This window comes from Merops nubicus, unplaced genomic scaffold (genome assembly GCF_000691845.1).
Source record: "Merops nubicus isolate BGI_N331 unplaced genomic scaffold, ASM69184v1 scaffold1932, whole genome shotgun sequence".
In the NCBI taxonomy this organism is placed as follows: Eukaryota; Metazoa; Chordata; class Aves; order Coraciiformes; family Meropidae; genus Merops; species Merops nubicus.
The window spans coordinates 41,996-65,491 of NW_008595409.1; the positions used below are offsets into that span (position 1 = coordinate 41,996).

A 23,496-nucleotide genomic window follows, 5' to 3' on the forward strand; every position below is an offset into this window, starting at 1 on the left:
ACATATAAAAGAGTTACAGAACTCTGTTACAGTTATTAGTTCATCTTTTCTTGCTGTTCATCTACACAAGCATCCATTCATTTTGGGTCTCCTTTGAAACCTGTTTGCTTTCCCAATAGTAGTGTCCAGTTGTGAGGGTTGTGTACAATTAAGACACACTTTTCCCTTGCTATTTTTAACCCGTGTCCTTTATTAGCTCTCTGTGAGTACATCTGTAATGTTGAGCTCTCAGGGATATGTCTTACAGCACTATTTCCAGACATGGGAACAGGAGGTGTGATAGAGAAATGACTTTATTATGACACATGGACATAAGCTAAGATCAGCTTAGCTGTCGGCATCCAGATGGATGGTTGGGCTGAGCTCTGACCAGATAACATGTCCCTGGTAAAAGAAGCACATTTATTAATTCTGCCTCTGAATATGGCAATACTTACTGTACCTGCAACTTTGAGGACAGAATTCTTCAGAAGAAGAATCAAGTCTGAAAAAATGTGTACGAATATGCAATTTTCACTCTATTGTCAGGTGCACAAAATATTGAGAGGTGCTTTCTGGCTTGAATATTCACAAATCCAGAAAGTTCCCTGACAATTGCCTTGACCTTTGGAATAGATGATGGAGGAGCTTTAGCTGCTTTGGTTTGGAAAGGTTGAGGAGGTTACCCCAGCGTGATTAATAACTCCATTTTCTGCACTGTAACATTATGAACCTTTCCAGTAGACAGGAAGGGTTTTATTATCCTCTTTCACAAGGAGGTCACAAAAGGCATGGGACAGCTTCTATTTTTGTTCCATCTTTTTTCTAATGTAAATTGAAATGAGGATGTGATAATTATCATAAACAGTGGCAGAAAATGCATGGGGTGTAGCTCTGCTGAGGAGTTTTGTTCTTCAGAGAACTGAAATTTGTCCTGTGCTCTCCCAAATTACTGGGAGTGCTCAGTTTGAGTTCTACTTAATCTCTCAGGGTGCGTCTTCCCGATTTTGGATTGCAAAGCTCAGATAATTAATCTTCCTGAATATTTTTGTCATCTTGCTTATACGTGCATTCATCAGTGTACACAGCGCCTGCCAGGCACTGCGGATTAGATTGAGAGCTCTGTGCCTTCACTCTGCAAATGCTGGAATTTATTTTTTTTTTCCATTCTTCAGGGCAGAAAAACCATTTTGTGGTGGTATGAGAGATTGAATTTAGTAGTATAAATAACCTAGCTCCCTGCCTTTCACCAAAATGCCCTTTTAGCTAAAGCACTTGCCTTCTTACAAATGCAGCTACGGCTTATCTCCTTTAAAATCTATTTATGAGCATTTTTATACTAAAGTATGAACAAGTTCTGGATTTATTTGGGAATATCCCCATTAATTATGGGGGCAATTCTTTGTTTTCCCATTTGTGAGCCATTCAAAAGGTTTTACTGAAAGCAATAAACATTTTATGAACGTGTATTTACATGGGACATCACAGGCAAAATGCTTGCCTGGTAATAGTGCAGAAATCTTCTACTTTGGGGTATTTCAGGCTCTTGAGAGGTGCTGAGAGCTGTGCTCCTCTTTCCTGCTAGAAGGAGGTTTTCTTCTCTGATCCCATGAGTTTGTTGTCTTTCCTGATCAAAATATGAAGTACAAAATGCACAATGCAAAAAAACCCATTTTTTCCTTCTGTCCTTATACTTTGTACTGATGTTATTCAGACAGTGCACTCTAAACCTCACTAGAACAGAAAACCCAAAAAGTGCTTACTTTTGCACTCTGGTGTTTGTTTGCTTTTTTTTAAACTGTCTTTATTTTTTTTCTCTTTCAGACCTGGGCCTGGATCAGTTTATAGTGAAACGCTATGATGGGAAGGTGAGCACATTAGACCCTTAGCTGTATATTATTCAATGGTTTTTTTTGAACCTGGAGTCTTTTAGTTATTACCTGCATGTGGGTGTAAGTTAAATGAAGTATTTGAAGTATGCTTTTCTGAGCTCTTTGTTGTTTAGTATCAATTTAGTGCTTTTTATGTAATGACATTTCTTTTTTTTAAGGGTTCTTATTTTAATGTTTACAGACAAAATATTACCTCTTTTTGTGTACTGGTAGACCAAGAAATTATAGATGGTAATCACATTTTCTTGGCACTTCTTTATGACTCTGTGAGGGCCCCACAAGTTAAGCCTTTTCAGGGAAACTTGCCTGACCTTTCCCTTCCAGACTCATCTCCAGATTCATAAATGAAGGAGGGACACTTCTCTGTGTATCTGCATTCCCAGCACATATTTCCCCCCAAAGAACCAGCCTTAGTTCATTCCCTTTTGGAACCCTAGGTCCTTCATACAGCAGTACACAACTATTCTGGATGTTTGTGCTGCCATGATATGTGTTGGTAAAATGATGAGCATGCTCTGATGTAGTTATTTCTGCCTGTGCAAATGGAGCCGTGTAGTATCCTACGTGTTGTTATGGAAATCCAAGACCAAATTAACCACACTGTAAATTCCAGTGTTATGGAGGAGTACAGTAAAAGCAGCTCTGTCCCTAGGACTAGCAGCTCGTAATGACTTCTTGATGCAGATAATGGCAGGTTAGTTAATTTTCCATCATAACCCCATGAGCACATAACGGTACTGCAGCTTTTAGCAGTATTTTAATTTCATCTGCATCATCTGAAAATAAAGTTTCTGTATTCCAAAAGGGAAGCCAGCATGTGATCCATTCATTGCTAAGTGATGTGTCAGGCATTTCCAGAAAGCCTCAACAGTGAAAAAATTGCATTTAATGCTTTATATGAACACAACGTGGGCTGAACATGTGCAGTTCCCTCTCTTGCTTTGTCTTTAGTAAGGAAAGGTAGAGACAAGAAGGTGATCAAATGCCTGGGGTCCCTGTCATCAGCAGTGTACAAGTGTTGTGGTTATCCAGGCAGCAGAGTGAGATTTTGCTTGAAACAGACAACTGGGAGGTAAAATTTGGCAGTTAGTTTTGATGCACAAAACTATCAAGCGTGTTGTGAACACTTTTTTTTTTTTTTTTCCCCTATGCTGCAAACCCAATGTCTGCTTTTTGTGATTAAAAAAACCCAACCAACCAAACAAAAAAGTACATACATTCTTTGCAAAATATCAAATGTTACTCCCTCTGGTTTATGACAGTCTATTTTGCATCCACTCACTTTCATCGTTTTATCTTGTCAAGCTATCACACTCATCCCTTAGGCTTTACATAAACAAGATTTATTTGTAGGGAAGCAATACTGAATCCCACGCTGTTTTTGCTAATCATTCCTCTGTTCCTGAGCACTCCGTAGTCAGGTCCTATCACATTGAAATCCAAAGGCAATCCCTTTGCTGAACTCGCCTTTCTGTTCCTCTGCCTCTCAGCACCGAGGGCTTGAGTTGCAGCCCATTAGGATGTGGTGGACACAGTCACCACACAGGAGTGTTGAAAACCCACAGTTGGTATTTGAGGTACTGTGCTCGGCTGTGCAGAGTCATCCGTTCAGATCTTCCATTCAGCATGGTGAACATCTATACTGGCTGAAGGGCAGAGAGCAGATAGCCTTTGACTTGCTCTTATGTGTGCTCACCACCTCTCCCTCTGCCTTGTAGCAGAATGAAAGTGCTTTTTATATGTTACAGATGTCTGTTTGCTGTGGTTTGGATAGTCTGAAAGTGAGGCAGCAGATTTAGGGTACTGCAGTGGACTCATGGACTTTTCTTTATTGTTGTCTTCTCTTGGGACCTATTTTGTCCACAGTCCAATAACACCCTAGAAGCAGTTTGCTCTGCTGAAAATGAAGAACTAGAGGTTCTTGTTTGCTTGGCTGCTGCTTAAATACACCTTGGGACTGGCTAAATCTGACTGTGGCTATTAGGGTAGTGGTAATATCCAGATGAGAGGATAATTTGAGGAGAGTGTTAAATAAGTGGGCCTTGGTGGTAAAAGAAGCTACCAGTGGATTGATCTGTTTGATAGCATCTTGTACCCTTTTTATTGCTTACTTTGGGTTTCAGTTTTAAAAACAATGCTGTCTTTACTTTGGTCAGTCAAGCACCACCTGATGTGCTTCAGAGCTGACCTTACTCATTTAAGTTTTACTTGCATAGTAGCGTGCGAGGGATAAAACCCTTTTGCAGCTCTTCCTCCTTGCCTCTTTCCACCTACATCTTCCTCCTGGGTTATCAAAGCATCCTCTGCCTGCAGACAGCTTCCAGCACTTGGCCTCTGTGCGCTGGTGGAGCTGATGAGCTCAAGCAGGAGGGTGGGAAAGTCCATCATTCCCCTAAGCATCCTTAGCAGTGTCACACAGAGGTAACGGGACTTGTGGGGCAGGCGTGTGCTCAACAAGCAATTTTTAAAGTGAAAGGAATGTTTGAGCAGTCGGGCACTAACAAGCTGAGGTACTGAAAAGTGCTGACAAACTGCAGGCTGGATCCTGACTGAGGAGTAGGCAAGAGAATTAGTTTTAATTGCAAGCAAAGATGTATACCTAGGGTTGCATGCAAATAATCATTTGGAAGGAGATTCAGTTAAGCATAGAACCGGCTGTGCAGTCGGTTGTGTTTTAATTACATATTACAGGACAATGTTGAAAGTATCATTGGGAATTTTGAGCACGTGTGTTTGAGATTTAACTGCTACAGTGTTAGTAAGCAGATGCTCTTTTCATAGACCAAATTTTGTTTACATAAAACTACCATCCGAACAACTAACAGGCTGTCTTGCAGTGTTTGGAACTGGTCTTGCTAGAGGATTTTGTGGCGCAAAGTGCTACTGTGTTGGGTTTCTGAAGCATCTTGCTCGTCATGTGACTTAATGTTATGATGAGAAGACAACACCAGCCTTTTTTTCCCCTCTTCCTGCCCCTCCTTCTTCCCGGTGGCAATTTATAGAGTTGTTGGAGAAGGAGGTACATGTTACTGCCTTATTAATGAGAATACTGTTGCTGTAATTTGAGCCTAAATGCTTTTTCCGCACACATTGCGAGACCAAAAACCCTGGAGATCCTCATCCAGCAAAAACCTTTGGTCAGATTTGTTTGCCAGTGTGAATTCATACTTTTATTCAACCTGCTGCTGGGCTGAGTGTGTAGGGAGGCAGCTCTGGCCCTGGCTCTGTTTTTGTCTAAGTGTGGTGGTTTCTTCCCCAGGGAAGCAAGCTCGGGAAGGCAGAGGGGAAAGAGGCACTGATTACTATTCATTCGGAGTAGAATAAAAATGTTTATCAGTCTGCAGACATTTCAAAGTGTTTGTACTGAGCCTGAACAAAATGTTGATGTGAGGATCTAATGTGTAGCTCAGGATGCTGTGGCTTGATGGTGTCCAGACCACAACTCTTCATCTGCTCCATTTCTACTGTCTCTTCCTCCTCTTTCATTTTAGTGTGGTGGGAAGCATCCCTTTCGTTAGGAGGAGTGAAGTCCTGTTTAATTTAAGATGTGCAGTTCCTCTGCTGCATGATGTTTGTTAGGGCTTAAGAAAGGGCACTTTTGAGGGTGTCTTGGAGATGTCCTTTGCTCATCTGACTTTCATAATGAGGCGTTGTGCCGATTCATCACACACTGCTTGCGCCTTGCTTAGCAAGGTGATAGCGATGAGTAAGCTCTCACTAAGTAGATGTATCTTAGCACATGTAATGTGGCATAAGCTTCATGGACGTTACCTAAGTTGTAATGCAGATTTTGTTTAAAATTTTCTTTTTTCCATGCCCCCTTGCTTTACTTGATGGGGCTTTTTAGCTTATGCATTAACGATTCAGGAAGGCCAATGGCATCCTGTTGTGTATCCCTACTAGAGTGGCCAGCAGGGCTAGAGCAGGGATCATCCCCCTGTATTCAGCACTTGGAAGGCTGCCCCTCAAATCCTGGTGTCAGTTTTGGGCCTCTCACTCCAAGAAGGACATTGAGGGGCTGGAGCATGTCCAGAGAAAGGCAATGAAGCTGGGGAAGGGTCTAGAGCACAAGTCCTATGAGAAGCAGCTGATGGACCTGGGGTTGTTGAGTCTGGAGCAGAGGAGGCTCAGGGGAGAACTTCTGGCTCTCTACAACTCCCTGACAGGAGGCTGGAGCCAGGTGGGGGTTGGTCTCATCTCTTAAGGAAGAAGTGACAGGTCAAGAGGAGACGGCCTCAATTTTTACCAGAGTAGGTTTAGGTTGGACATGAGGAAAAATGTCTTCCCTAAAAGGGTTGTCAAGGGCTTGTCCCAGGCTGCCCAGGAGCAGTGGTAGAGTCCCCATCCCTTGAGGGACTTAAAAGCCATGGAGATGTGATGCTGAGGGACATGGTTTAGTGGTTTCCTGGCAGTGCTGGGTTAATGCTTGGACTCGATGATCTTAAAGGCTTCTTCCAACCAAAAGCATTTTATGATTCTATGATTCCCAAGCTTATTCTCTCAAAGAATAGAAGCAGCAGTGCTGTTAGAGGTGTTCCTCTGAAGCGTAGCGTGCATATCTGCCCTGCTGAGAGCAAAGTCATGCCCTGTTACCTGTGTCCTTTGATGTGGTCCTTGTCCTGGAGAATTAGAGCAGGGGAGCTCACAGGCATCCCACAGCTGAGCTTTCAGCAGTGCATCTGGGTAGGAAGGTGTGAGCAGAGGCAAAAAATGGATGTGGTGGGTGCACAGCATAGATCTGTGTGATTACAGGTGCTCACCCTCAAGATACAGTACTTTTAAGAGGCCCCTGACATATTGAGGAAAAAAAAGCCACCCTAGATGGCTTGTTAGTTTAATACAGAATGTGCTTGACATGCTTTTTGTTCTCCTTTAGGGAAAATTTCTTGCTGCTGCTCGATAGGAACAAAAGCCTTCAAGCTACCAGCAACAGCTTACCCTCCTGCTACCATTGCTGCAGTAATGATAGAGATTTTCAGTGCCCTCTAATTAAATTTATGAATTAAGTATTTCCTGCCAGCATTTGTATTTACATCTCTAGATGGTTGGGGATGCCATGGAGTAATGCAGAGCAGTAGCAAAATGAAGGAAAAAGAAATTGCTTCAGATGGCTTCTTTAAGGCCCAGTAAAACATCTGAAGTTTGCTTCTGCTGGATAATGCAGGCTTGTCTCATGGGCCAGGAAAATAATTAGCTCAAACTACACCTGCCTGCCAAGGCCCTGTAACTGGAGGTGTGTGTCCATTAAAGAAGAGTTGCTGGAAGTCAGCTCAAAAGGAAGGTTTCTTTCCAGGTGATTTAAAAAGCATCTCGGGGCAGAGGGGCCTGAAATACGTACTTGGGAAGGATCCCCATGGAAAGGATTGAAGGCAGATGGATCATCTTTTTCTGGTGGATTGAAGGATCTTGCTGCTAGGTTTGAAAGAGAGTGGGAAAAGGAGCTTATATGTATTAGCCTGAATCTCTGGGCTCCTTTGCTTTGAGTATGAGCTAAGGCTGGACTCTGAGACTTCCACCGGCGTGGCGTAAGCTGCCGTAGACCCCAGCTTGCAGCAAGTGGGACAAGCTCAAAGCTGTGCTGTCATTCAGGAGCCAAACATTGGATCAGAGCTCTGAGCTCCTGTGATGTTTAGGTGCCTCTAAAACCTTGATGTGAAAGGATGTGACTCTCAATGATACCTTCACAAAAGCAAGCTCTTGCAGTTCAGTAAATAAGTGTGTAAAGTGTATCTGCAGCTGATTTATGGAGCCTGTTCACTGAGAAGGATGTGCAGTACTTTCTCTAGCTTAGATGCAGTGAGAACAGGTGAGGATTCCTCTCCATCCAACCGTATGAGGTCTTCCCAGTGCTGTAAGTGTGTTTGAAATAAATGAGTCCCCTGTGTCAAGAGTTTGAGTTGTTGAATCTAGGTTATGGCTTTCTTGGTGATACCTTCAAGCATGCAGCTATCCTGGTCCGTAACCCCTATAAAACCTCATTGCCCAGCTTCAGGTTTCCTTCTTTTAATTCCCTTCACCTTCTGATCTCAGTGCAGGTAGTATTTACGTAATAACCAGGAGGCATCTTCTTACCTAGTTAAGAACCTTACACTCATCTATGTGAAAGTTCCTGTGCTCTCCCCAAAAGCATTAACAAACTGGTGGGAGATAATTCTTGCCTGTGACCCTTTGTGTAAGCATGTGGAGAAGCAGTTTATTGCAGCAAATCTGAGCTGAGCAGACAACTTCCTTTTCCTAACTTTCTTTGCTGACACTACTGGCAATATTTGTGGGTTTCTTTGCTTGCTAGCTTTCTCCTCCCAGCCAAACTTGGCCCTGCCATCTGCTTTGGTTAGTGGTTTTGAGTTCCTTTTGTTTCTCACCACTTTCACCTGTTCACTGGGACCTGTGCAGACACTGAACTGCACATTTTTGTCAAATTTCATTGAAGAAAATATTTAATTGCTTCTAACAGAGGTAAATGCATGGTGCACAAACATCCCTGTGGACACCTGGGTTGCTTTACGTCCATGTACAGAACATGCTTCATTCTTTCCTACCTCCTCTACCAAACTTTTTGGGTGTAGTTCAGTTTTGACAGAGCTCTACTTGCCGTTATCTTTTTGTACCACTAATTTGTACTTTGTAGCACTAATCCTATTGCTCGTTTTCACAGGGCTCGTTTGGCAGACACTACTAAAATACTCTGGTTGCTGTATGTCTTCTTTTATTCTAATTTCTAGGTACCTGGCAGGTGTTTCTTCAAGCAACTAATACTTCTGATACTTGTGTCTTTATTCTGCTTATGTTTTGGGTTTTTTTGATGTAACCAAGCATTCCCTCATTTTCTTCCCTTTTCTAACCCTCTCCCCTTCCACCAGGATTTCTGGCAGGTACAAAGCAGACAGCATGTGCTTTGATGAGTTTGTGCTTCAGACCTCATAATATGCACTTTTCATGTAAAAGGGACAGTGTACACTCACCTTTTCTCCTTGCTTCTTTAATAAATAATCCTGAATCCCCTCCTTGATCCTCAGCCTGAAGGATTTATTTCAGAATACTTGAATTTGGCTTATTCAGAGTACAGTCCTCAGGGTAATTGTCAGTACATGGCTTTATAAGGGAACATCTCTGAGCAAAGCTCAAATATGTATCTTCCTGTCCTCCTGTTGTCACGGTGTCTTTTGAGGCCTCTGACTTCTTTTGCAGCCTGATGAGACTGTGATGGAGCTGGCTCTGGTGGAAAATGGCATTTTCCGCTCAAGGCCATGAAGTTCTGTGAGGAAGGACAGGCATCTCTATGGGGAAACATCATGTATTTGAATGTATGTAAGTTTGGGGAAGGTTATTTTTGCAAACTTTCTTCAGGTTTTCAAATTACAGAACTATGTAGTGTGAACTATATTAAAGAATATTTTAGGAAGGTCTTTAGATGCTGTAGTTTGTAAGATGGTTCCTACAAAAAGCAACTAGAAAGCAGAGGGACTTTAATTCAATATTAGCAAGTAAAGAAGGAAATATACTCTGAACACTTAGTTTGCCCTGTAGCCTTATTACTTTAATGAAATCCACAGGGGACACTGACAAAAAAGAAGTGACTTTGACTAAGTGCCCTTAATGGGTGCATGCAGCCTTTTAATCAAAAAGTACTTTATGGGGTCATTTTGGGCTTTAATTTCTTTGATAGTTGTACTGGTGTTTGATTATTGCTTAATACTTACAGGATACTAAACTGAGCACAGCAAACTCTGTCCTTAGGTAACATAGAGTTAGGAGGGAGAAGAAGGGGGGGGAGGATGGATTGAGCAGGGTGGATAGAAATATTGTAGGAGATGCTTGACCTCACTGACTGCAGAAGGAGGGGAGGCCCGGGTGGGAGAAGCCAGTGAAGAAGCAAGGAGGACTTTTAGTCGCATCTTAATTTGGTTCCTTAAACCATTTACGATTGTGATGACAGTCCCTAATTATTACATGATTACATGTGTTTTTTCCCCAAACTCCTTTCTCATTTAGTAGGTGATGAGCGCAGAGCACTTGGCCCCAACATCGTCATCTAAGCCAATGTTTAGTACTCAGTTTCTGTCCAGAATTGTTATTTTCCTCGTGTACTTCCACACTGGAGTTTTTACTGAGAAAACAAGCGGCGTGCATTACCAACGTAAGGAGTTCATCTTGGTAATGTGAGCTGGGACAAGGGAAAGCAGCATCCCGCTTCCCTGCTGGAGGCCTAAGCAGCCATTTAAATTCAAAGGTGGCAAAAAGTCAACTCAGTTTAAAAGTATAATTTGGGACACCAAGGACTAATTTTAATCCTCCCCCATCAAATCTACACAACAATTGCCAGTGTGGTCCTGCAGATTGTGATTTCATTACCCTGTGGAGGAATGAGAGCAGCGGGGAGGGAGCACAAGTGTAGACTGTCCCTTTTCCAAGGCATTTCCTATTTGCTTTTCCAGCAGGGGTTTCTCCCTTGCATGAGTGAGTCTGCTGCCTGTGAACGGTTGGGGAAAGTCTGTGTCGTTTCTTTTCTTGGTTGTACAGAATGCTGGCCTTGTGTTTCAGGTGCCCTTTGTTTTAAGGGTGATGAATATTTACAGCCTTGCTGGAAGGAGGCAATGCAGGTTTCTCTTTCCAGTCTCAGGAGATCACCTGTAGTAATAAGTGCTTAATTAATATTTGATTAATATTTGATTCTCTATATGTCTCCAAATTCAGAGGGAGAGAATATGCAGAACGACTTCATCTCAGGTCCAACTCTGTATTTTTTGTACCCCTGTGTATATATACATATAAAATAACCTCCAAATTTTTAATTTTTTTATTAAAATATACAGTAAATTTTAAGCATTTTTCGATTTGCAATACAAAAATCTGTGTTTGCCTGCGTATGGGGACTTCATAGTAAATGACCTAGGAGACCAGTGGTGCTGTGAATTTTGCACTGCAAAAAGTGGTTTATGAGTTTCAGAAAGTCTTTGTGCTGTTACCATCACAGCCCTAAACACTTTTTTCTTATTTAATAAGAAAAGTCTCCTCCCCAAGTCCTTTTTTTTTTTTTTTTTTTTTTCTCTTCTGTCCTTGCAGACAGACCTCCCCTATCTCTTTTTCCCTGAAGAATTTTTTTGGCCTGAATATCTGGGCCAAAAGGCTAAATTTTTAAATCTGATTCTGTAAGCCTTTTCATTTTCTTCTTTCAGTTTCCTTAATGCAGGTAGAGAGGTGCTGACATGAATTGTCATGAAGTTTAGATCTTCAAAAAAATGAGCAAAAATTAAAAATCTCCCTCCATTTCAGAGGCTCTAGTTCTGCATTTTGATGCAGGCAAGAGTTCAAAGCATTAATATTTTTAGTTGCCATAGGAGACTGCATTGTATGCAGTTTTCAGTGGCATATCTTAAGGATTTTCCCCTATCTATTGTGCATGATAGACTAATACAGAGCATCTGCTGCAAACACCATAGAGCCTTCATATATATTTCCCCCAGTTGTAAAGAGCCCTACTCAGGGAGGAGCTGTGGAGCTGAGTTGCTGCGAGATGGTGGAAGCTAGCTAATAATTACAAAGATGTCAAACAATACATGTGGTAGGTGCTGAAGAGTGTTTAAAATGGATTAATTAAATGCAATGTCCAATAAATTCTATGAGAAGATTTGTTTTCTCATCCTTAGAAGGATTCTTAATAGTTTTTTATTTATAGGGGTGCTGTCTGCTGATTTAAGCCCAAGGTATCGAGCCACGTGTGAACGGGACTAATAATGCATCATATCTACATGTGCTGCTTAATTTTACATGCACAAATCCTAATGTGGGGTCCTTTTCCTCTTATTAGGGAGATTTCATTTGTAGAGACATGTATTCTAAAAATGCAATAATATGGAGAGTCATCTTTTCCTTATAAAGCCAGAAAACTCAGGGAAATTGTCTATATTGCACCAACTTGTAGCACAAATTTTTTGGAAATGCCTCCTGTGGGAGAGAATTTTTCTTTTTAACACTGAACATACAGCATTTTAACTTCTGTTCCTATATGTGTACAGCTAGCCATTAAAGAAATCCATTAATAGATGTCATTTAAATGGTTTGCATAGCTGAAGGTGGTCTGTTGAGACTGAAAGAGAATTGCTTTACAGCAAAGTGACTTCACTGAAACATTCATGGTTCTGTATTCGCTTACACAATATTGGTAATCTTCAAGTATTTCTTTTAAAAAGGAACAATGTGAGTATGATGAGTTTTGTCAAGAAAGGATGGTTACACTTAAACTAGTATGGAATTTTAGATTACAAAATTATTTTCTGGTTCTGGAGAAGTACTCGTTTTCTTGCATGCACATTGATCTTTATTCTGTTGTCATTTTGGAAGGTGTGAGTCAGTGTCGAGTGGTCACATGAAGCTGATAAATTCCTGAAGCTTTGGTACATAAAAGTACCAAGGTGTGTGTACCAAGTTATGTAAATAAACATGCCAAAAGTGTGTGTTTTCCTCCAGATTGAAACACAAGCTCTCAACTCTAAATGACTTACCAAGAACGTGTTCTTCCCAAAGTGACAAGTTCAATGCTGCTCATTAAGTAGTTTCTAAAATGCAAAATGAAGTGGAGCTGCAAAGATTTAGCTGATGATGCCTTTCTTGATGTGCATTAGGAATTCAGAGCAAACACCAGCACTGCACCTTGTGTCTGTCTGCCTTTGCAGAGGAGGCATCCCTTAATTTGCAGAAATGCATCTTTTTTTCAGATTTGCATAATTAAGTATTAGAACATTTCCCTCTTTACTCAGCTCTGGGAAGAGTTTTAACATCTCAAATAAAGGTAATATTTGGTAAGGAATGGAAGGAATCAGTGGGGTTTTTCTTCCCAAAATCCTTCATTACCTGGAAGCTGTACATGGCTCAAGGTAGGCTCCTACAGTAGATCAGTTTTGGGATAGAATATGTGAAATTTGTCACATGGGTGCTTTGCTTGCATGCAGCCACCCCGTAATCCAAGTTCAGGGAGTTGGTTTTCTACAGCACATGGATTTGGGGGAAGGTTGGTCACTGTTACTGAGATGCTCAACCCACGTTCTGGTGCTGTTTGTTAGGCTTTGAGCCCAAGCTCGAAAGGACAAACCAAGCTTTGGATTTTGAAGTTCAATTGCATTATTTCTCTTACCCATTGTTGATGTCTGGTGTTGTAAAATAATCTGCCTGAGTGCCTGTAAAATGTTCTATTCCACTGAGGCCAGAGTGGAGGCTTTTCACTGAACTTGCACAGCCGTGCTTGTGCCGAAAGCAATGGTACATTTGAATTTCTTTTTCTTTCTATATGTTAATGTGGATGTTTGCTCATTTCTGTGCTTGTTTAACATGAATCTACTGCTTGACTGAAAAATATTTTGTATTTGTAAACTGTTTCCTGTGGCTTGTTCACTTGTGAATGCTCAGTCTTATATGGTTTTTTTTGGGCCTGCTGAATGATCTTAACCAATTATGCTGGTTTTGGGAATGGATTTAACACAGCAAAAAATCTTAAATGGAAGACGTTTGACTGTTTTAACTGAGCACTTTGAGAATGTTTGTGTTCAGGCACAAAAGGGTGTGATGTGCAACTTGTCCTGCAGTTGTGTGAATAAGTAATTTCTGAAGGCGACACGTCTCTAACAGAGATTGAAGGCTTAGAAAAGGATTTTTCCCCTACGTTTTCTAGTCCCTGCACTATTTTTCTGTCTAGAAAGGATGGTAGAGTGTGCTGCAAGGAAGATAGAATGTGGATAAGAAGCTCAAGGTCTACAGACAGTGGTTTTAGGTGTTAGTGATGACTAACTTTGGGTTCCTCCACCTTGGACTTTGAAGGAACTCAGCAGTCCATGTTGTGCTTTGTAAAGTAGGTAGGGTTGGGTTTGGTGGTTTGGTTTGAGTTTTTTTGTTGTTGTTGTTGTTGTTGTTGGTTTTGTTTTTTTTTTGTTTTTTTTTGGGTGGGGTTGTTTGTTTTGTTTTCCTTTCCCCTGGGGTTTATAATATAATTCTGTAGAATATAATGTTTAATAGTGGGGAACAACCCCTGAGAAAGGTGCTTTTAGCCTTTGTCTTGGTGGGGTGAGCTTCCCACATACTTTATGGAAAGCAATCAAACAGGCAGCTTCTCAGTGAGCCAGAAGAAAATAAATGGAAGCATTGTGAATTTTTTAAAAACTTCTCTCCTGCTAGTGTTAGGAGCCTGAAAATCTTTTTGATCAGGTCAGTTATTTTCTCCTATGCCTTTGCATTTCAGAGAGCAACTAACTTACTATCTTCTTATTGTTAGTCTGTGGATGTGGTTTTCCGTTTATGGGGAATATTTAGAGCTGTTTGCCGACTCTGAATTTTCAGTGCAGAAAAGAACCCCATAAAAATTAACAAGCCAACGTCTGGAACTTTGTCATGGGGTCCTTCGAGCAGGTGAAACAGAACGCTAAGAGCTAGTTTATGATAAATGCTGCCAAGGACAGGCAATCAGAGGAGGGAGCAATAAATCACAGGAGCAGGTGAGGTGCTGCTGGCAACACCACTGGCAGCAATGTCAGAAAACGGCTTTCTCCACAAATCCTCCCTTCAGATTAAAGGAAAAACAGACTTTGTGGGTTTTTTTCCTTAACATAAGCATTGCTGTAATTTTTTTTAGGATCCATCTTGATGGGAAGGGAAGCATATACCTTTCAGTAAATGATACTTCCACCTGATATCTCCTAAACATAAACAGCAGTTATCTTGCATGAAATGAATGCCATTAGCATGTTGTCTGCTGTTAGTGATTCACCTCTTATTAAATTCTGATGCTTTCCAGATGGTAAAGGCAAAGCTACTGGGAAGAGTTTTTTTTGATTGATAGAGCTGAACTTTTTCCCCAGAAAACTGGATTATATATGATCTATATGAATATTTTTGTCTCTTTTCTTGTGGTTTTCAAACCAGATACGGGTTAAGTTTTCATCTAAATTATTAGCTGAGCTCATCCCCACTCTGCAGTCGCATACAATGGTGAGTTCTCTCTCTGAAAAAAAAACACAACCCCAAACCTGTGGTGGATGAGAGACATCAGCTGCAGACAGTGGGTCTGACGTGGAGAGGTTATGTGCTAACTCTTGCTGGGATGTCTCCTTAGGCTTCTTAGCAGTACCCAGTCAAAGCAACCACCTGGTTGCTTCAGAACTTTCTTGCTCCTCGCAAGTCTAACTGTTCAACTCAATGTTTTGTTTTGCCTGCTTATTTTATTGTTGGTTAACCAGTTTTCTTTCCTTTATCTTGTATATGATGGGATCTCCGCTAGACAGAGGTAACAGTGGGGGACAGTTGTGTAGCTGGACCCTCATGTGGTGGTGTTTGTCAGTGGTTTGCCCTAAAACCTAAATTCAGCCTTGTTTTCACCATGCTTCTGTGCTTGCATGACCTGGTTTCTGTGGAATAACCTCATCCCTGCCTACTTTCCTTTATATTAATTTTCCTCTGTGAGTGTGTGTGTGCCTCCTCCTGCTGTGTTCTAAAAATGGATCACCTGTGTGGATTTCAGTGTGTGTTTCCTAACAGTTTTATGGATCCTTTTCAGTCTTTGAAGCTTCAGTAGATCAAAGGGACTTGGATTTTTAGGTTAGTAAGGGAGATAAGCTGATAAAACCTGTGGTATTTTCTATTAAAACAAGGCATTGAAGAAGAACTGGAGTAAGAAGGAGAGACATTGAGATTGATAGTGGTCCTGGTCCTCATAGTGAGCTTACAAAGCACACTCCTGAATCATGTGCTTTTGATAACAACACAGTTTTAATAACTTTGATCATTCATTTTATTAATGTGGAATAGTTTTGGCTACTGCTACAACCAAGTATAACTAAAATGCTATTAGTGAAATAGAATAATTACCTTTTTGAATCCTATATTAAAAATGTCATTTTCATAACACTAATCTCTCAAACATTCACATCACTTTAAGCATATAGTTTTATCTGCATTTCAGCTAGGCTAAACTAACTAATTAATATTGTGCAATTCCTTTCCCCTCATTTCAGATGGGGAGGCACTGATCTTTGCAGAACATGTCTGACAGATTTGAAGGCTGGAAAAGGTCCACTGACAATGAATGGAGATAGTAGGGGTGTGTGTTTGTGGAGTGGCTTGTTGGTTGGTGGTAAGGATACAAATAATGGCTTCTGTTTCTCTAGTTAACCAATTGCTTTTATTTTCTTTTTTTGGGGTGTGGGTTGGATGAATAAATAGAAATTATCCCAGGAGCGTGAGAAGTTTGCTGATGAGGACAGCATATTTTACGCACTTGGAGAATGTGGACTCATTTCCTTTTCTGACTACATCTTCCTCACAACAGTCCTTTCCAGTAAGTACAGAGGGATTTTGTCTCTGCAATTACTTTTTTTCAAATTTGAATGTTTACAAGCAATGAGTTTGCTATTGTTGTCTACATATATTTCCCTAAAAGGAATTCTTGATTGCTTGAAACTTTAGCCGAGTGAATAATTCCTCTTGCTTCATCCAATTTGGATGTAGCTTCGAGTGGTTCAGAAGAATAAACAGGTTGATGACTTCTGAAGATTTCTCATTTCAAAATGTGGTCATTTTTTTTATGAACCATTTGACCTACTGTTCAAAGCTGTACATGGAGATGTGTTCTTTGAGTTGTGTTCATATGATATTCTTCTGTTTGGATGAATATTGCTTTTCAGCTCTTTACTGGTTACAAGACTGTTCAAACTCTCTTCTCCAGCGGTATTTTCACTTGGGTAAGCTCAGGCTTGTGCGTGATGTAACCTAATGAGGAGAGAAGTTAAGCTGTTTACATTTCAACCAGTACCATTAGATACCTTCTGTCTTTTCACCCTGCTGCACTTGACTTGCATTTGTGATATTTCTGTGATCTGCTAATCTGTTCCAGCGAAGTCTTCTGCACTTGAAGTGCTGGCACTCTAGAAGTTTGCCTTGCTGGCAAGAAGCAGTGAAACTGATGCCTTTGGTAATGTCAGATGGCATTTCTAGACGTTCTTCATGGGGAAAACAAGCTGAAAACTCCATTTGCAGAACTTCTCTAGCTGCTTGGAAAGTGCTGCATAACAAAAGGGGTAATCAACAGAAATTCCAATTATTTTTCAGCCCCGTTGTGGCATAATGAGGAATATGCTCAAATGGACTTTGGACATTTTATTTTCAGACTTTAAAAAGAGATAAAAGTTAGATGTCTAATCTTGCACATAACTGCTTCATGATGGCCTCATTACGGGAATTAAAAAGTTGATCACTTCCCAGTTTGCTGTAGACCTTTGCAAAGTTCCCTGTGCTGTTCGGGGAGTAATCATTGGTAATTCCCTGATGTTTTGTAAAAGCGACAGGAACTTTGTTTTGTTTTGTTTTTTCCTCTGTGTTCTTGCACGCTGTAACACGGACAAGTGAAGAGGCAGCTCTTCATTTACTGAACACGGTGTGTCAGAGGATCTATGAGGGGGGAGAAGCCATGTTCAAGGTCTTGTTTGTTGTCAAATGCAGACGGTGCAAGAAGAAGTATATGTGAACTTCATGTTGTGAAAACAAACACTGACAGATAAAGCTTGTTCAAGCCAGGGAATTTGTTAGGATTTTAGTCAGTCTTTTTCTTTGAGTCTCAGAACTGAGCCTTAAGACTTTTGCTTTCTTGTGTTAGTCTAGCTTGTGCTGAAATTATCTAAGGTATTTTCACTTGTGTAGCCAGGGCTTTTAATCCGAGTCTCTGCAGATGACGATGAACTCTCAAACCTATAGTATCATGTTACTGAATATGCTTTAGAAAACACTCATGCCCTTGGCTTTATGGCTGGGCTGGTGGTGAGCAAGCTCCTAATTAGGTATGCAGGGTGAAAATTAATTTCATGTACTTCTACAGACAGCAGCAAGAGAAATTGTTCTTGTCTTGCTTTAATTTCTTGGTTGTGAGAATAAAAGAAAAGAGACCGTCTTGTGTTAGAGGAGCAACCAGCCTTATTTTGGAGGCTTGTGCAGGAAGAATGTTTGGTTTGTTTTTTTTTCCTTTTTTTCTTCCTCTTGTTCTCGGGCTTTTAAACATGTTCATAGTTACTGGGGAATCAGACTAACAAGAGGAGACTGAATTGGGTGGTTTGTGTTTTGAGGATTTATGTGAAGGGTGGACAAGGAAAGTGCTTCCAAAAAGGAAAAATGAAAAAATCAGAAGAGGAGGAGAAAAAAAAAAAAAAAAAAGATAATTAAGTCTTCCAGGATTTTTGGTTGACTTTTGGGTAATTTTGGGGGTTTGCTGAATGGACATGGAAGATGGAGGAATGTGTCTGGAGCTACTGTCAAACTGATTCTCCAGAGGAAGAGGTTTGTTTTCATTTTTAAAGCATTTGCTTTTACAAAAATAAACCTTCAGATCAAATCTTGCCCTGTAGCTACATAGAAAATTTACCGCTACATCTTGCTGGTTTACTCTCCTACTAGTGAACGTGACTGCAGGAATTCAGTAGTTTCTGATTACTTCTGCTCCCCTGGGAAATAAATAAAATAGATTGAGGAAAGTACATCTTAAACCTGACAGTTCAATATTGGTTTTCTCACTGTGTTGTTTAGATAACCCATACATTAAGAACCTGCTAAATACTGAGGAAGGAAGGTCATGTATGGAGCACTAAAGTAGGACAATTGGAAGGGGAGTGCGAGATCAGGTCTGGGGATGGGAGGCAGGAGGAAAAGGTGCTCCTTTGTCATGCTCAGAAGTGATGGGGAGAGATCAATCGTTGTCTCATCTGGCTTACTGAACTCAAAACTAATCAATGATAACCTCTGAAAACAAGAAGACCAACAGGTCTTGTGTTAATGTGCTCCTCAAGAGAGTTGTACCCGACAAGTCTTCTGAGACAGCTCCTGCGCATCTCCCTCGCTCTACCAAAAGCACCAATGGGCTTTGACAGTGCTTTCCCAAAGAATTTAGTGTAATTTTTCTTTGCAGCTTCAGTTGTATTCTCTGAAATGTGGATGGCGTGGCAGCTGCCGGGGAGGGAGAGGAGGAGGGAAGGCTAGAGGCTTCATCTGGATGTTGCTTGCAGAGGGCTCTATGCATATTGCACAGAAAATGAAGTCTGTCACCATATTTTATGTACAAGTGATTCTCGCTCTGGCACTGTCTGTTCTCATCAGTTGCTATGTTTCTCTGAAAATATATTTTTAAAACAACTAATAAAAGAGCTTTTAACCACTTAAGGAAAGTCAGCTTTCTATTAAAGGCAATGAGAGCAGAGCAGCCTTGAGGGTACCCCACGATTTCTGTTGCTTCAGCCACTCCCTGTGTTTTGGGTCAGAGGTAGAACAATGAGCAAAATACAGGATAAGCAAAATGCTGATGAGATTTACACCGAGCCTTTCAAATGTCATAGGCAAGTGAAGACATTGATTCCCTGACCAAAGAGGCTTTTGCTTTTGGACTTGCAGAAGACGTGGAGGAAGGAGCAAAAGAGCTTTGCCACCACTGGTGACTGCAGTTTCAGAGCAGATGTGGTCTGTTGTCCAGGCACACTAATGCCTGCTTGATTAACAGGTACTGAAGGGAGGAGGGCATTAAAAGAACAAGTTAGTGTTGTTTCTGTAATTGAACTGTCACTGTATCTGGATTTACTTCTCCTAGAAGGAGGGTTAAGTAGCACTGGCTCAAGTCAAAGTGATTATTCTCTTGCCAGGGCTGCCGTAGCAGACCTGCAGCAACTTCTCCCATTTGCTGCAGGCTCTTTCTAGAGCTGCGCCTCAAGGCCTCTTGCCTAGGATAGGTTTGCCTTTTGTTTTTTTCTCTTTCTTCTCTGTAAGAAATAAATCCCAAGCTGTCTAGCTCTGGAAGTTGTTTTTTGGCTGGATATTGAGTGCTGTGCGGGTCCTCGGGATGGCGGTGGCACGACGTGCTCCCCCGCACTGCTGCACACAGACAACATGATCTCCAGGGTCTGTTTGCACTGCAGCCATTTTGAGTATGTATTGCTGGCTGACAGGAATGTCTTCAGCCTCCTTCCCTACAATGAGTGAGATCTGTTGTCTTACCAGTGGCATTTTAATCTTCAAAAGCAGCACTAAGTGCCACAGGGCTTGTTTCTACAAGAAAAGGAGATAAAAGGTTGCTTTGAGTTTATAGGAATATTTTTGTTTGTGGTCCTATTCATGTTAATATTATCTTTAAACTTTCAAGACCCTCTGTTTACCTACACAGGTTCATCTTTTCCACGCTATATGGTGCATGAATATCTTCCAGTACCTTTCTGCCAGCCCAGTCACTGCTATATGTGATTTCCAAGATATGTCTCAGTAGCACAGAGATCCTCTTCCAAGGCATATCCCAACTTCCAAACATGAGCCTGGTTGGTTCATGTCAGACCCAGGGCTGTCTGGCTCAGCATCCCACCTCTTGCCATGGGCTGGTAGCCATGCAGGAGGACAGAAACAGGGCATATTTCTCACAGTTGGTGGTTTGCGATATTCCCAAGTACAGCTTGACCCTCTACAGTTTGAAAACTGAAATTCGGGCCTGGGATAGCCCTACCAACCTCTCCACTTGCAGTCTTCACATGGTCTTTATCTGTGTATCTCTTCATCCCTTTTATTTGTATGGTGTGCTGGGCTGATGGTTCTCTACCAACCTCCTGTGTCACAGAGGGCAGTAAATATGCAGTGGGAAGGACTACTGTGTGCAGCACGTGGTTGAGAAGTTCCAGAAACTGAGTCACGACTATTTCTATGAAATTAAGAAATGAAATAATTTTGTGTCACTCATACCAATATCCCAGAACCTGCAAATGTTTGGGGTGTCCTTTATTCTCCAGGGGTTCCCTGGAGAGTGCAGCTTCTAATTTCCTTCATCTGGAGCTGCCATTTCCACAGCTTGTTTGCAGGTCCTTATTTCAGAGAGGTGTTTAAGAGGGACTCTTGATTTCCAGTGATGATCTGTGAGTCGTGTGGTGCCTGATGAGAGGTTGTTGAAAGATAAGTCTTGTATGCCGGCTGAGGTGCCGTCACGTTCTCTGACACTGAGGCATATGCTTGTCCTTGATGTTAAAACACAAATACACAGGTTGGTGACAAAATCAGTGTTTTTGGTTCACAAATTATCAAGCAAAATGAGAAGTGAAACAGCAATCTTTTTTTTTTTTTTATTAAATATAAGAAAGATTAAAAATGGGGTCACCTGGTACATTATTTGTTAAAACCAAAATACAAACGTTGGTGTCAAAATCACAGTGTTTTTGGTTCACAAATTGTCAAGCAAAATGAGAAGTGAAATGGCAATCTTTTTTTTTTTTTTATTAAATATAAGAAAGATTAAAAATGGGGTCACCTGGTACTTTATTCCAAGGAAGAGTGTACTGCATGCTTGATGTGAATTTCTGTATATGCAGGTAGCACACTATCATGGTGGATCATAGAATGGTTTGAGTTGGAAAGGACCTTAAAGATTGAGTTCCAATACCCCTGCCATCAACAGGGACATCTCCCACCAGGTTGCTCAAATCCCCATCCAACCTCGTCTTGAACACATATAGAGTTGGGGCACCTACAACTTCCCTGGGCAGCCTGTTCCAGTGACCCATCACCCTCGTAGTGCATCAGAGCATCCATTCACATGCCAGATCCTTTAGCTGTTCCTGACACATGTCCAATCTTGTTTCTGTAGAAGACAACGACTTACTTGGGATTTTACCTGTCAACAGTACTAGCTAACCCCTTTTTTGCTTTCTGTTCAACACCTCTCGCTGTCTCTGGTGGCAGTGTGGGCATAACGCTCGTACTCAATGATCTTAAAGGTCTTTTTCAACCTAAATGATACTATGATTCCATGTGCAGCGCAGTAACTTTGGAGTTTGGTACTTAAGTAGAGCTTGAATCCATGTGCTTGGGTTCAGACAAGTGAACTTCCAGTGTGGATTCAGAGCAAAAATCTAACAAAAACTTCATGTCTCTTGCTCTAGGTTGTTTAGGGCTTTCGTTACTATTAGTGGTGGTTGTATTTTTATTTTGTGTAATGGCAGGTTCCTTGTCAGCCACTTTGTATCCCTTTACCTGCATGTGGAGCTGCAGCAGTGAGCCAGCAGTGGTGGTCCAGCCAATGTGATCCAGCTCATGCTGTTGGGAAATAACACCTAGTCTAGATGTATGCCAGTTATACAAATAGAGTGTACTTCTGCCAGGTGTGGAAGTCTTGTCTTCCACTTGTGGAAGCAGCATTATATTTTAGATTTTAGGTGGAATTTGAAAATCAAATGAAAATGTGATTTTCTGTGTGCTAGTCTGTTTTAAAGCTGAAGTCTGTATTTTAGTTCTGTTTGTATACTTGAGTTTTAACATGACTCATCTGTATTATTTTAGAGGTAATTCTGGTTCTTCTTTGTCATAAGAAACAACCCTTAGCTATTTAAAGATATTTTACCTATAGAACTGATGATAATGTGGCTCAGTCTCTGTGTTGAGGACTCGGTTATTTTAGCAGCCTGTTATTTACATTTCTGCATTGACTAACATTAAAAAAAAAAACATTGGTGAGATTTTGATTTGTTTTCTGAAATAGAGGATTAATCTGAAAGAAAAATATCTGGACAGTTTAATGTTTTTTTCCCCTGTATTTATTGCAGCTTGGGCTCAGCCATCTATATTCTATGGGTAGTTGTTTCCCTATAAAGCTGTAGCTTAATTCTCAATAAAAAAAAAATACAGCATTTGGAGATGAATTAAGTGAAAGTGCATCATCTAGCAGTTCCCTGTTACAGGTGCAGTTGCTTATGGGGAAGTAGATACCAGTGCTGGGCAGTGCTGTGGTCTGGTGAGGGTGAGCTCATCTCTGACCCCAGTTCTTTCCTTCAGACAGAAATGTGCCTGTTCAAACACGTGCAGAAACAGTTGGCTAAAATGCTGATGTGCAAGTCAGAATAATCACCATGTTAATTCATGTAACTTAAAGGAGGAGGAAAAAAAATTCTTGGTTAATCTTTGGCTGGAGGAACAAGGTAAACTCTTGTTCATGTTGTAAACTAAAAAATTAAATATATGGTTATAGCTGCAAGGCTTGCACAGGCTATCTCTGCTTTAGAAGGACTGTGTTAATTCTGGACTGATTATGAAGCTATATATTTTTTTATTTTTTTTATATTTTTTAAGGGTGCTATGGCCTTTGTACATACCATTTTCTTAATTTTGGGGTAGAAGGGAAGGGTGATATATTCCAGTGTTTTCAAAGGAGTAACTAGGAATTTTACTTCTGCTAAGTAACACCACGAAAAATCCCACTCTACTTTGACAAAGAAATTCTCAGTTACAACTGAGGAAGCAATTTTTATTCTCCAAAAGTGTGCTAAAAACAGTTCACTTAAAATGCGGTACCCCAACTTGAGGTGGATGTTCTACAGACAATTTTTGTGTACAACCACGTAATGCATGAGTTACAGCAGAAGTCAGAGGAATCTCTTCAAGTGTGGAGTGTTGAGTTTTGGGGAAAGAGAAGATAAAATAAGTGCAAAAATAGTAAAATGTGGCTTTTCTCGTCGGTGAGCATTTATTGTCTTTCAGAGTGCATTGCTTCTGGTGAGAGTAAATGGCAGTAAAGAGTAATTGAGTGCTGCAGATTGGTCTGATGAATAATCTAAAATAGTTAAAAATCGCATAACTGACTTAT

At 40.9% G+C, this 23,496-nt stretch overlaps 1 protein-coding gene across 1 annotated transcript in view; it reads left to right on the top strand.

Annotated features, from left to right (window-relative positions):
* MICU1 (mitochondrial calcium uptake 1) overlaps positions 1–23,496 on the top strand; it is a 98,447-nt gene that overhangs the window by 29,558 nt on the left and 45,393 nt on the right. The window contains exons 4-5 of the mRNA XM_008936021.1: positions 1,804–1,847; positions 16,077–16,191. Coding sequence (XP_008934269.1) covers positions 1,804–1,847; positions 16,077–16,191 — 159 coding nt within the window. The remainder of the gene's footprint in view (positions 1–1,803; positions 1,848–16,076; positions 16,192–23,496) is intronic.